Raw genomic sequence first — 13,719 nt, forward strand, 5'->3', positions numbered from 1 at the left:
GAACAGGATCTATTTGTCGACAACTCTAACGCAGCTAGAACCTATTTGACGCAGTTATTCTCGCGGCGTCAACACTTCTCGAGCGGAGTCCGTCCGTGAGGGGTCACGTTGCGTTGCCAAGGGTTTGTGGTTGGTTTGTGGTCGTGACCTACTTTACTACCGGTTTGATCTCGTTGACGACTGAAGAACAGAAGAAAGCAGAAAAGACTATTTTTCTCTTGGTGAGTACCAAATGGATCTTTGTGGAATTTCCTCTGATGTGACATTCGTAGGTAACGGTGCCTTGAAATGACCTCTGGTTTTGGTTGGTGTGAGTTGCTGTGCTGTCTGTAGATGTAGAATCCACGTGTCATTGCAGATAATGCCTTCTGCTTTGTTTTTCTTTATTCTTATCCATAGTTTAGATACAGTTTTTAATCCTAACAGTGACCCAAGAATGGAATATGCTGAAGCATAGGTCAGGGCAATGACCCATCAGTTCAATGACCCATTGACCATTCTGATTCACCTCTATTCTCCAACATTATTGTGAACAACTTAAGGGTCAGCAATTTTATCAGATTTATTTTGCCATCAGGTTTCTCGCATTTAGACACATCAAATGAACTACAATTCAACCTAAAAAGGTGATCTACCCTAGGTCCCTAGGTCAAGGTCAACTTCACAAGTAAACTTCAGGCCAAGGTCATGACATGACTTGAAAAGGTAATGCTGCATAGAAACAAATCCATATTGATGACATGAACTCATTCCATGTGATTTCATTGCTCCAGCATGACTTCATCAAAAGTTACTGTCAAAAAACTTGGTGACCTGTCATGGACGTGACATGACCCCTGTAGTGAGCTATGGGCTATGGCCATGAACTTCACCCTGTCCATTGCACATGGGTAGAATGGTCATGTTTCTTCAAGTATCTTGTTGTCTTGACATGTTTGTTCAAAGCAGGAGGCGATTGTAAATGTGCATATTTTTACCCTCTTGCCTTACAATGGTAAGTTCAAAAGTCTAACCTGACCCCAGGTATCAGGCATGAAAAATCTGAAATGTAAAAATTGTTAGTATCAATATCTTCATGCAAGTCACAGAGTTTCAAAGTTCTAGAAGATAAACTGTAGGAATGTCAGAACCACAAAGTTGTTTCTAGAGACATGACTAGGCACTAAACTTGATGACCTGACCTTAGGTGACTTGGGGTCAAAAGTTCTACATACAATGCAGGATTGATGTATGATAAGCCATACCAAGCTCCTGAATGCCACAGTGTTCTTGACACAGGTATGCTAAAAACTGGAGAATATGGCCGAAAACACACCATCTCCCCCCACCCCAGCGGCAGTCAAACAGCGTTAATGTGTGCTTCTGGTGCAAGTGTAGACATTGACCTCATGGCTGCAAATCTGGCAGATTTATTGTGAACCGATCTCCATGGACCATGGTTTCATGGCCCTCCCCCAGGCTTCACTTCGGTTTGTCGCCACTATAGGTGGTAGCCTATATTGAATATGTAGGTAGGGCGCGCCGGAGCGCTCGAACCGGGGTCACGCTACCGGCTGTCTCGGTGGTTGGCCGCTCCACCCAGCCGAGTTACGGGAACTCAATTAAAAGTGGCTCACAGAAAGTCATAAGGGGAGGCTGATATTAAAAACTAAAAAGAGTTGTGTTGGGAGATGCAGCCTAAAACTCAACTACAACTACTCTGAGCAGTAATCGCCACGCACTTTCAGAATGCGGATCGCTCATGATTGTTCAATACAATACAATACAATACTGAGGCCTCTTGCACCAAAATCCTCTTGCACCAATGCTTGGATTATTTTGCATCGTATACCCAGTCCAAGTCTCAAATGTAACAATTTGCGTGCAAAATTTAGCAAGCACACGTAGGATTATGTATTGGGCTATTGCAAACAAATTTACCACCGTTAGATTAGCTTATTCTGAAACCAGTTTTTCGATTTTACCTAGCTAGGTAGTTTGGTGCAAGAGGCCTCAGCTCTAAATTTGTTCTTTTTAAATGCTGGTCTGCTCATTGCTGTCACGGTAGCATATGAAGGGGCGCACGCCTAATGGGTAGGCAAGAAGTTGGTTTATGATGCGTACGCAAAGTTGCTTATGCAACTTTGGCAATCACTTTTGCTTGCTGAAATGAATAAATAACTCAAATTCAGTAAGTTTGGGTTTCCGTTGATCGTAAACGGATCCTGCCGATAGTTATTTTCAAGCTCATTGAGCGAACCTTGAACAGTTCAAAGTTTGCCAAGAGATCTAATACTTATGTCTTATTACGTTCGTCGTGTTCCAAGCCCTTGTTGGCTTCCATGGATCTGTTACGATAATCGAAGCTTGGTTTCATACTGTGTCGTATCGTTCTTTCATTTTAGTTGCCACTTGCCTGTTGTCATCTTGGGATTATTTTCAGCACTTGTTTTTGTTTCAGTTTACAATGGATTCTGTTAATACCATTAAAGACAAATTATCGGCGATTGGTGAGTCCCGTCTGACTAATGACCAGCGTATCTGTTACGCTTTTGGCTGTGATTTTAACTAACCTACTGGTTGCTGACAGCATCATGCGGTTCTGCTTTCTGTAACACCCCAATCAGCGCGCTGAAACGGGGCGCCTTTCTGTAAAAGACGCATGCTTTGGGCTACACTGCTCCAAATATCTGTGCACACGGAATGCGGAATGGGAGCATTTCCAGGGTTCAAGAGCTATGGATTTTGCTCTGTTCTCTTACCCGCGGTACGTGGACCGCTGTTTTCGCTGTCGGTCGCATGTCGGGAGTCGGGAGTAACCCGGAGTTGTTGTCTGGAGTTGAGGGAGTGCCTGGTTTGGGGCTGTGGAAAACGGTGTCAGACCTACTGCACGGACATGACATTCTTTGCATGGATGGGCCTCGGGCGGGCTTTATGGCACTAATCTCCGGTGCGCAGACTGCCGTTACCGACTCGTGCTGCGCCAGAGTCTGCTGCGGTTGTGTGTTCAAGGGCCAGTTATCAGGACCAATATGCTGGTCGGCTGGGCTGCTGTGGAAGCTAAACTTTGTGGTAGCGAGATTCAGTCTAGCTCGGCAAGCCAGAGAAATGGCCCTATTTTAGGTCATATACTTGAAATGTGTAGGGCCGATTCGAAGATTATGAAGGTTTCATCCTTTCTTTTTAAATCATCTTTAAGGCCTTTTGAAGAAAAGGAACGCATGCTGGCACCTTCATAGTGTTTGAATGGCATGCTGTTTTTTTTTTTTGTTGACATACCAAACAATCTCCGCCTCGTCACGATGCCTGGCTGGGCAGGTGTGCCGGGGCCACGAACGTAGCGAGTGGGACCATCGCCGGGTGATGTGTCACTCCTGAGTTCGTCACTCATATCGCGAGTATTTACACCCCCGTACCGCCGCGAGTATTTACTCCCCCTCCCCCTGCTGCACCCCTCCCTCGCCGTCACCTGCCCCCGGACTTCCCGGCTCATACCTTATCCCGCGCCCGGCTGGGGGTCCTGGATTTCCACGCCCTGCTGGGGGGGGGGGTGTTTGAACACCCCCCCTTCTAACTCGGCTCCTGGGCCACGTAGCGATACGCAGAAGGCGGCGTTCGAAAGAGCGTCAAAAATAATGAGGAAATCACTTCGGTCAATTTTTTGGTCAGGTCAAAGGTCAGGTCACCAGAGGTCATTGAAGGCAAAATTTCGCCGATTTCCAGGTCGAATGTCGAAAATTTCCAAGAAGCCAACGCATAACTCGGGAACCAATAGAGCTACAGCGCCGCGGAAAAGCGCATTCGATAGCCCTATTAACGCCCTTTCTGAGTAATTCTCTCAGATTTGACCTAACGTCAACGGTTTTGCCTGCAGGGGGCAAAAACTGCAAAAATAGCCGATTTTTTCGTAAACAGTTTTTCTGCAATAACTTTTGACCCAAGCCTTGTACGAGCTTACTTTTACCGGCATCGTGTTCCTCTCGTCAAGACGCATCGAATGAACTATAACTTGACCTTGAAAGGTCAACTTGAAAATTTGACCTCAGGTCAAGGTCATGACCTGACCGGAAAGGGTCATGTTGCATATCAGTCGATCCGTATCGTCGAGCTGAACACATCTAAGGCGTTTTCATCGCTCTAGCATGCCTCTATCAAAAGTTATTTGCGAAAAACTGTTAGATGCCATTCGTGACCTAAGATGACCTCAGGGCATAAACAGGGGTCACGGACACCATTTCCATGTTCAGTGTGTCTAAACCACTTGTAATTCAGTGTTTGGGAGTGTTTATAATGTCTTTCGTCCAAAAGAGGCGCATTTCAATTTTCTCCCATTGACTTATAATGGGGAGGTCGCAAAATTGACCTGACCTTAGGTCATCGATATCAAAATTCTGAGATATACATTTTGTACATGCTATTGCTCTTAGCAATCGCTGAAAGTTTCAAAGCGATCGGTCACTCGGTGTAGCTATGACAGACATTGAAACTTTTTATGAGGTGAGGTCACTTCAAGTGACCTGGTGACCTGACCTTGAATGACCTTGGTCTGAAATTTTCACAACATGTGTAGAATTGATGTATGATAAGGTGTACCAAAAACGGCGGCGCTCCGCGCCGCCGTTTTTGAGATATTCGCGAAAAACCACAGGGGGGGGGTGTTCAAACACCCCCCCCCAGCAGGGCGCGGGTTATCGTACTGGTACCCCGGACGTTGACTCGGCCAAGGGTGGGGCGCGTCTCGCCACTTCATATCGGCGTTACTTTCCGCTTCCGCTCCCCCTCGGTGTCTCTGAGCCCCTCCCTCCCATACTCCGCTGTGTTCCCCCCCCCCCGGCTGTGTTTCCCAGCCCCTCCCCACACACACTCCGCGGGGATTCTCCTGTAGTCGCCGTCTGGCCATCCTCGTGGCGGCAGTGTGTAGGGCTGGGCACGCCAGTCGCGCCGGCCTCCTGGGCCATTGACGCGGGTATTGATCCGTATAATTGTGTCCCACACCTGGTGATTCGCGCCGGTCTCCGGATAGTCTTATGTGTCGAGCTGGCGATGTATATCCCGCTGCTAGTCGTGTGTCTGACTGTCCGTGTGTGTCCGTGTGTCCGACTGTCCGCGTGTATCCGAGTGATCGTGTTTGTCGGGCTGTCCGCGTGTCCGGCTGGTCGGCGAGCCGTGTATGTCTGCGTCTGTCTGGTGTCTTGTCCGGTGCCTTGTCCGGTGTCTTGTCCGGTGTCTTGTCTGGTGTCTTGACTGGTGTCTTGTCTGGTGTCTGTGCTGTGCCTGTCTGGCCGGTGCTGTCTGCCCGGTATCTGCCCTGCAGTACCTGCCCAGTTAAAGGTAGTGTGCCACCTTTGAAAGATTTCCTATTTTATTTTTCCTAGGATAAGAAGCTTCTGTTTTTACCTAATATCGCAAAAAAAAAAATCAAAAATGGGCCTGGAATAGTGCCTTTTTCGCTTAAAAGTTTATCGGTTTTTCGATATGTATAACAACTGTAGTGGGCTGAGCTGCAAACAGGCGTCGGCAACAATCGCGAATGCGGCGCACATGTGACAATAAGCAAAGGTCATTATAGAGTTACGACGTACGGGAAGGAGTTATCAGCTGTCTAATCGTAGACAACACAATGTCGAGCCTTAAACTGTAAGCCTGTATTGGTATTGTTTCTTTTATTTGGCTGTCGAACATTATTTGTGGTTTGAAATATGATTTTATGTAAAATAATTGATATGAAAAAGCCGTCTCTTAAGTTATGACCCCATTTCACCACACGCAAGTGGCAGAAATGACAATGATCAGCTGACGCATTTTTCTTGGCCGAAGTCAGAGCGCGCGGCCCGACGCACCACCACCGCACCACAAAGTATGGGCAGAAGCCGCGCCCAAAGCCAGGGCCCCGGTAACGTGAGGTAGCCGAGTCGGGGCAGCGTGCGCTGACCCAAGCCGGGGCCGCAGCTTTGGGCGCGGTCTACCGCATCCCCGCGGGCAGCCCCGGGCTATCACATGACACCGGGAGGACGCGCGGCCCCGGCTTGGGTCAGCGCACGCTGCCCCGACTCGGCTACCTCACGTTACCGGGGCCCTGGCTTTGGGCGCGGTCTACCGCACCACCTAACAGGCGTGTTCGAAACCGCAGGAGATGATGATGAACGGGTTTATCGAAACTTGATTGGATGAGCATATCGGTAATAGCGATTTCAGTGTGTGCATTTATTGTTCATAGTGGTGTGAAATGTGGTTGGGGTACGACCGACAACCCGTCGGGGCGAATTTCGCACTGGGGTACTCAAAATTTGAAGAATTTAAGACGTTTCCATGAGTTTTGAAGGTATGGATAAGTTCTAAAAATCCGGTTCTCCTTATCTGGGCCATTAACTCCATACGGTCCAGGAAAGCTGGCACACTACCTTTAACTGTGCCTTCCGGCTGTCTGTGCGACTATTCGTTATTTGTACAGTGTCTGTCGTATGTTGTCCATGTCTGTCCGACCGTCGATTTTGCAGGGAACGGCAGACACTGGCTAGTCTCGTACATTCTGTTGGCCTACAGACTGTATGCGGGCTGCGCTGCTGTGGGCCGATCGTATGTCAGTTGTTGATATTTATTGGCTTAGGGAACGTCGGTCGATTTTCGTATTCGGAATTGTTTCGCTGAATGGACTTTGAATTCTTAATTACCATGGGATGGCGTTATGGCATTGGAACATCAGTTCAATTATGCACGGTTGATTTGTGCGACCTACTCCAGTATGACTATTAACAAACCAGGAAGCGCGGTTGTCTGGGTGAAGTTGGTGGTCTTTCATTTGCAGGACTCTGACTGGGATCGATGCCAGGTGCTTGTTTGCATCAGTATTGCATTTTGCTGTTGCGGGCCTCATCCAGAACTCAGTGAAGGCCCTGCGCCGGCCCATCCTCTGACCGGATTACGGTATTATGCGGGCTGCGCGGCTCCGAATCGATCGTGGGAACTCGGACAGCCTGCCCCTCCCCTCCCACGCGATGGACGGGTGCCCCACTCGAACCCCGTCCGCGGGGCCCATGCGAGGCGCACGCGTCTTCCACGCCGGCGACGCTGACCGCCCACTCGCCGTCTGGGCGCGGTGGGCGGAGCCTGCGTGTGACGTCACGGTGGGTCGCGACGCGCCCCCGGGTCGATCGGAGGCCGCGTGCTGATTGGTCGATCGGAGCTCGGGCCACTAATCAGCTGAGCGGCGATCGATCCGCCGCCGGCGCACTAAGGGCGAGAATCGCCTGCGCCCGACCTCCGCAGCACACAGACGTGTCCGTGCCGCCGCCGCCGCCGCCCGTGCGTGTCCGTGACGCTGTGACGCGAGTTTCGCCCCCGTGACACCGGCAGGTCAGGTCAGGTCAGTGTCGGTGTTGATCGGACGTGCTGTGGTGTCTGGGGGTACATCTTGATCCCTCGACTGATATCTACTTACCTACGTCGGACGCCCTGCGGCAGAAGTACGTTGGTGGCTCCGTTTGTTTACCTATTGCTGTATCCAGGCGTGCACGTAAGGGCGTGCCTTTTTATCACCATTTATGCTGAAAAACTTGAAACCAGTCCTACACAATGAGAAAGGGAACATTAATTCCCTTGCACCTCATTACACATTTTCTTAATTAGCAGCTGATTGGGTCTACCTAAATATTCATTTACACGCGTTGGTTTCTGTATATCGAAACCGCCCATTACACTGATAAGTGATAACTGACTGCACCCGGTAGCGACACGATCGATAGCATACCAAGGGACGTTTTTATCGCTCTGCTGGGCCATTGCAGAGCTCCTGCATCGGTGATGCGCATGACAGCAGTGCCCGGTCATTGTGCAGTGAAACCCGCGTCTTTTCCAAACGATGCAGCTTTGCAGGAAGCTTACAGTACAGAGGAATGGGCTCGTGACCTTTGGTTTGCGACTGATGCGGGTCGTCTGATGGTTCGGTCATTGTATAGCCTGTCCTATATTGGCCTTCGATTGTCGATCTCCTTCTCGTGGAAGCGTCCTTCACTATTGACTATTTAATAAGCAAGGCTAGATGCGTCGTTTCTAACGACGCATTCGTTTTTTCTTCGTAAGCCTTATGAAGAATGAATATTAACCTGTTATACGCGCATGTATCGTACAACCCATCTCTTTCATTTGTTTTCTCATTTCATTGACATATGATACTGCAAATCAAACATTCGGAATGCGGCGGAATTCATTGATTTAGATAGTCCAAATAATATCTGATTCCCGACGCATTGTGATGCAATTGTGTGACGTCAACGTAATTGAAAACTGACTAGCATCCACACGTTTATTATTCCATTTGATTATTACATTAAGTTGAAAGAATGACAGGGTCTCTCCTTATGTTTGGACTTTGGAGCAATTAATGTCAAGTTTAGTCTAAATTTGTCAAATTCATCATTACAGGACTGCTGTAGCCGGAAATTATTGCTGCTTTTCAGTTTTGGCAAAATTTTTATAGCTTATGATTGGAGGTATTTACTATTTACTATTTTGTATGCGGTCTTTAGCTTCCTCCTTAGCTTAGGTGATAGGCGTATGGTTCACAACACTATGGATAGCTACAATTGCATGCCACTTTTTTATTTTCTGCCGGGCTACCAAAGACCTGACCTTGACCAAGGACCTGAACCACTTCACAAAACCCATCTCTGCGGACCACGCTCCACTGGGTCGGAGCGCTGAGCGAGCTTTTCCGCTTCACCTGCCTCGCTATCGGCTGTCAATACCGTAATGGCAGCCGCAGAACGGTGATTGTATCGGGCTCACCGCGTAGGCTGCAGGAGGACGAACTGCGCAGAGGTTAGATCACAATCTGTGGGACCTCTGCCCGGCGTAATATGCGTCTGATGGTCCAGATTGGCTGCACAAGACGCCTCAGATGTAGATTTTCCTCGTACTTATGGACGGAGTGACGGACGGCGTGCTCCGGCGGCTGGGCCGTTGCCAAGGAGACGCGTCTGTGCGCGCCAGCTGACGCAGACAATCAGCTGATTCAAGGCCAGAGGATGAACCTAGCTGGACCACCCGCGTGACTGTCACGAAACAGCTGCAGTGGAACTGACAGGCGACAAGTCGACATGCCAATGTCGCATACATTTTACATGAGCTTCTTGATCAACATGTGAAACGCCTGTCAGCAGTCGATGAACATTTTGCTGTTTGTTTCGCCATCAATATGCATAAGCATTCAGCACGTCTGGAGTTCGGGGGACATCCCTTCCACCCTGCCTGCATGTTCCATCAGTTCGTTGCTCTCTGGCGGAAGGCGTGGCTCCGGTTCAGTCTCTGTTGCAGCGCCAGTCCGCGACGGGCCGATGTTCCGGACCGTCCGCTCCAGTCAGCGATGAGCACTGGCTTAGCGCACTAATCGCCAGGTCATCGCAATGAAGTCCCGGGCTTAGCGAGTCTGAACACCGACTCATGAGGGCCCGCTAATCGCATTGCTTTGTTTATCGGACAAGGGAACATCCAGTGAATGTCAGGCGCGTCCTCACCCGCCTTGCTTGCCGTAACATCGCGTTCAGGTGGCCTGGCCAGTGGCCATAGCTGACTAATGACTTCCTGACGGGTAGTTCCGAATCGGTCATCGGGGCCTCACCTGACCAACCAGCATGGCAATCGACTATCACCCAGTCAGTACATGACTCTTCATGGGAAGATATTCTGTAAGAGCTAAGCACATGACCGGGCTCTGTTGACCTGAATACAGACACATCCTGCTTACAGTGCTCATCTCTCGTGCCCTGCACTCTCTGTTGGTCCGAGATTACAGCTGTGAGATCAGAGCTCCATCGCGGGCCGGCGGTTATAGCCTCTGACCGGTTTGTGGCCGGCCGGTGGTGGGAATGCCGCCCGGCGCCTCACGCACGGGGCCGGGTGGAGACGCCTCAGCCCGGGACCGGCTGGGCCCAGCTCTCCGGACCGGACTCCGAGCTCTGGCCGGCCGGAACCAGACGGAGGATTTGGCCGAGAGGAGCTGGTGCTCAGTGCTGCCAGGTGCCGGCCGGCGGTGGAGTGCTGGCGGCTCTGTGCTGTGTGTTGCTGGTGAGAGAGGTCAATCCATAGCTCGAGCAGTCAGAGACGACTTTGACCTTCTACCGGCCACTCGGATAAGCTTTCAGGCAAGTACAGCGAAAAATAACTTCCTCGTGAAGGTGCTAGTTAGATCGGTGTCCCTTCGCGACTGTGTGAAACTGGTATCAATGTGCCTACTGTGACCACCATTTCGGAATTGGATGGGATGCTTCATCTCATCGCATTAATCCAGATACAGCAGCGAGGCTGAGTGGCGTCTCGTCCGATGGCCTCGGGTGTCTCGAGGGCCGTGTCTGCCCGGGTAAGGCCAGTCTTTGCGCGTGGTGTCGACGGATCGACACTGACTGCGTCCATTGGCTGATGGGCAATCCGCCCACTGGATAAGTGACTAGGTCACTATTCAGTGACCAGGTCTCTGGTCAGCTATTGGAGCAAGTGCCCGATGGGTGTGTTGCTGACTGTTGTTCAGCGGCTGGCATTTGCTAAGTCGACGTGATCCGCACAATCCTGCTTCAGACAACAGACAACACTGGCGAATGCTACCGACTCATCGTTTTACCGGCTGACAGCTTTGCATTTGCCCGCGGAGCTGCCTCAGGACCTATGCAGGACGCCTACCCCTGGATCTTCTCGCCTGCGCTTGCTGGGCTCTGAGATGGCCTAGCGAGTGGAGAAGGGAATTGTGACTTGTGAGTGCTTTTGCACATTGCAAGTGCCGCGTGGTTTGTACTTCGGACGGTGGCTATTGTCAAATGCTGGATTGAAGGTCTCAGTTGATGTCCCTCTGAATCGTAACAAAGTCTTTGGCTGACTGTCCTTGATACAAAGAACGACATCGCCTCTCGACCAGTTATCTCTTCAGTTGGAAGACCATGAGAATATTTCAGCCCTTCCTGGCTCTATAAATGGCTATGGATGGCTTTCCACGCCAAGCAATCCCATCTGAGGCGCTTTTAGCACTGCTAAGACGCCTACCGCCACCGGTCCTTTTAACTTGACGTCAGGGCGGTCCTCGGAGCAGAGCGGCCCCCTCCTGGACCTTTGGGCCAGCGGCGGCCCATTGACGGTCATCGGCACCGGGCCGTGCCGTCCAGTCTAAGAAAATAGCGGCGCCGACCTCGCCGCCCAGATGTTGGCAGATGCAGCTCGAACCCCAGTGACGTCAAAGGGCCGGTCTGTGACGTCACTGGAGTGGGCCGTCCGTCCGCGCCTCCTGCGTGCAGTGACCTTGCACCGCCTGGCAACGGCCGACCTGGAGACGGGTAATGGCTGGTGAACGGCCGACCTGGCTATAACGTGGGGTGCGAGCGGCCGTTCTGGATAAATGTGTGAGGCCTGAGCTCGGCCGCTCACGCCTTACTTCTGTCCACTGGCTGCAGAGATGTGTCCTCACTCCCGATCAACGTTTGGCCTGGTCTTATCAACATCACTTCTAACGCAGTCAAGCCTGAGTAACGTAACTCTGCTTAAATTATATTAACACACTCGGTGCTGATATAATTTAATATGCTGCTCTATGCGATTACTCGGTAGGTAGCAATACTAAATTATCAGTGCCTTACAATGTGTAACGTTTTGGTCGGTTTCGTAACAATTAGTCATGTTACCACTTACCAACATACCTATCATTTGTGCATCGCGTGCCAGTGCCACTCATGACGATACCACGTCTGAAACCCGCCCATTCACCATGAGCTTTGCGACCGTGCATGTGCATCTCTGATCAGTTATGCAATGAAGCAGACTGGCAGGCATTGCATAATCGGCGGTCTGGTGGAGTTCAGGACAGAAATCCTTTCGCTCCTTTCATCTGTAGAAATACTCTTGTGGATTGATGTTTTGTACTGTAATACATATGGCTCATGTCGTCCAGTGATGCTCCACTTTCTACCTGACAATGATTCCATGTCCTGCAGGATCGATGATCCCATGATTCCATGTCCTCCAATGTGTAGTTTCTTTCTTGCAACACTGGTGGTCTCAGGTCCTGCAATGCTTGTTCATATCCTACGGCAGTGGCGGTTCTACGTCCTCTTACCTGACGGCAGAAAATCAGTGCTTCCACGCCTTGTTTTCACATCTTGCGGCGGTAAATGGTAATGATCCTCATCTTGCCCTTTGTTCTACGTCTCTCGTTTGGCATTCGAGTCTCGGGTGGCCCCGCGATATGCCGGTAGCAGAGCTGTCAGACTGTACCAGTCTCAGTCCCAGTCTCAGTCTCGTCGCTGTCGCAGCAGTCCTCATAACCTTGGCCTGGGTCCACGGGCCCCGTGCCAGATTTGGTGGAATCGCCAGCCCGCGCTGGGGGCATTTTAACTGTCATAACGGTCCCCATTCGTGACGTTAGGCAGTCAGCTTGAAAGGCCATCTGAGGGGGAGGGGGTGGGGGAAGAGGTTCCGTGTGGTGGTTTGTGGAAATGGATGTTGTTTTGGCTGCCCAAAATATCTGGTCGTGAGATATAAATTGCCAAGAGCCATAAGAGCCACGTTGCGTTAGACTTGGCTCTTTCGGTGGGTTCACTTTGTAAATGTCTGGCTCATCATTGAAAATGGAGAAAATGGAGATCTCATTCCAAACAAACACTGATGTTTGACTTTTATCGTAAAGATGAAGAACACTTTTGTGCATGGCAGATTTGGTAATTTGTGATGCGTGATGCACGAATCTTATGTGCGTTTTTGATTCTCATGTTTTTCCATTTGATTGGCGCCTGTATTTACCATTTGCCATGATATTTTGAATACATTAAATAGTTTTCATGTAGACCAGATAAAAGTTGCGTTATTCCATTCTTTAATCCCAGTGGTACCGGGTACGCTATCCCTTACCATTCTCTCAGCAACTGAACTAGCATGAATCCATGTTTGTGATAGAGCAGTCTCCGATGGTTCTCGTCTCTCGAGCCATCAGCAGTTCCACGTGAACTGTGGACCATCAGTAGGAGCGTCATCAGAAATGGTGAAACCTCAGTGGATTTACCATTACAATATATCCCGATGTCGGCCGCCCCACCCAGAACTACTGCTGAGTCGCCGTCTGAACCGCCGACTTTTTATATCGGCGTCGACACGTTCCAGACAGGCGGCGTGTAAAGACCGCTTCTGGCTCTGAAAAACCGCTGCGCGTGCGGTGAACACTGCCCCGGGGCACAACCCTTGACCCCGGCGGCCGCTCCTGGCCAGCCGCCGCACTGTAGGCGTTCGGGCCGGTCTAGCCTCTTACGGGGCAAAAAAATTATTTTGCTTTTATGAAAACAAAAAGCATACCAATCGACTACAAAATGTCCATACATTACATAAATGACCATTATCTGGTCATGCAACAACTTGGTATAGGGTGAAAGGGGCTTCAAACACAAAGATTTCTTAGGCCGTAGACAAGTCATAGTTTTCGGGTGTTTGAAGACTCAAAGTAGATGCCATGGGGATCCTACGCGCGTGAGTTTTACACGTAAATGGTTTTATGAGTTGTTCTGTGACATGTTACGACCAATTCCGCGCAACGAAAAATGAAGTTGCGAAAATCATTTAGCAGCATGAGAGATAAACATGTCATCGAGTTATTTTGTATGCTTAAAATGAATATCACTCACTATGTTAAAGCCGATCTTTTGAGTTCCCCCAGGTCCCGCTCTAAATCGTGTGTCACAATGTGCATTGTGATGTTATTGAACCGGCCAAGCAATA

General features: G+C 50.0%; 1 protein-coding gene across 7 annotated transcripts in view; it reads left to right on the forward strand.

Moving 5' to 3' along the window:
* The first annotated feature begins 73 nt into the window (after nucleotides 1-73).
* LOC122373472 (long-chain-fatty-acid--CoA ligase 1-like) overlaps nucleotides 74-13,719 on the forward strand; it is a 51,928-nt gene continuing 38,282 nt past the window's right edge. For 2 of the 7 annotated variants that reach the window (XM_043351565.1, XM_043351566.1), the window contains exons 1-2: nucleotides 80-221; nucleotides 2,441-2,489. In XM_043351565.1, the coding sequence (XP_043207500.1) occupies nucleotides 2,447-2,489 (43 nt within the window). In that variant the 5' untranslated portion in view covers nucleotides 80-221; nucleotides 2,441-2,446. Of the gene's footprint in view, nucleotides 222-691; nucleotides 706-2,440; nucleotides 2,490-4,868; nucleotides 4,946-13,719 lie in introns of those variants that run through there. The other 5 variants (XM_043351567.1, XM_043351571.1, XM_043351570.1 and 2 more) reach the window with 3 other exon arrangements.

This window comes from Amphibalanus amphitrite, unplaced genomic scaffold (genome assembly GCF_019059575.1).
Source record: "Amphibalanus amphitrite isolate SeventyFive unplaced genomic scaffold, NRLGWU_Aamphi_draft 001501F_arrow, whole genome shotgun sequence".
Lineage (NCBI taxonomy): Eukaryota > Metazoa > Arthropoda > Thecostraca > Balanomorpha > Balanidae > Amphibalanus > Amphibalanus amphitrite.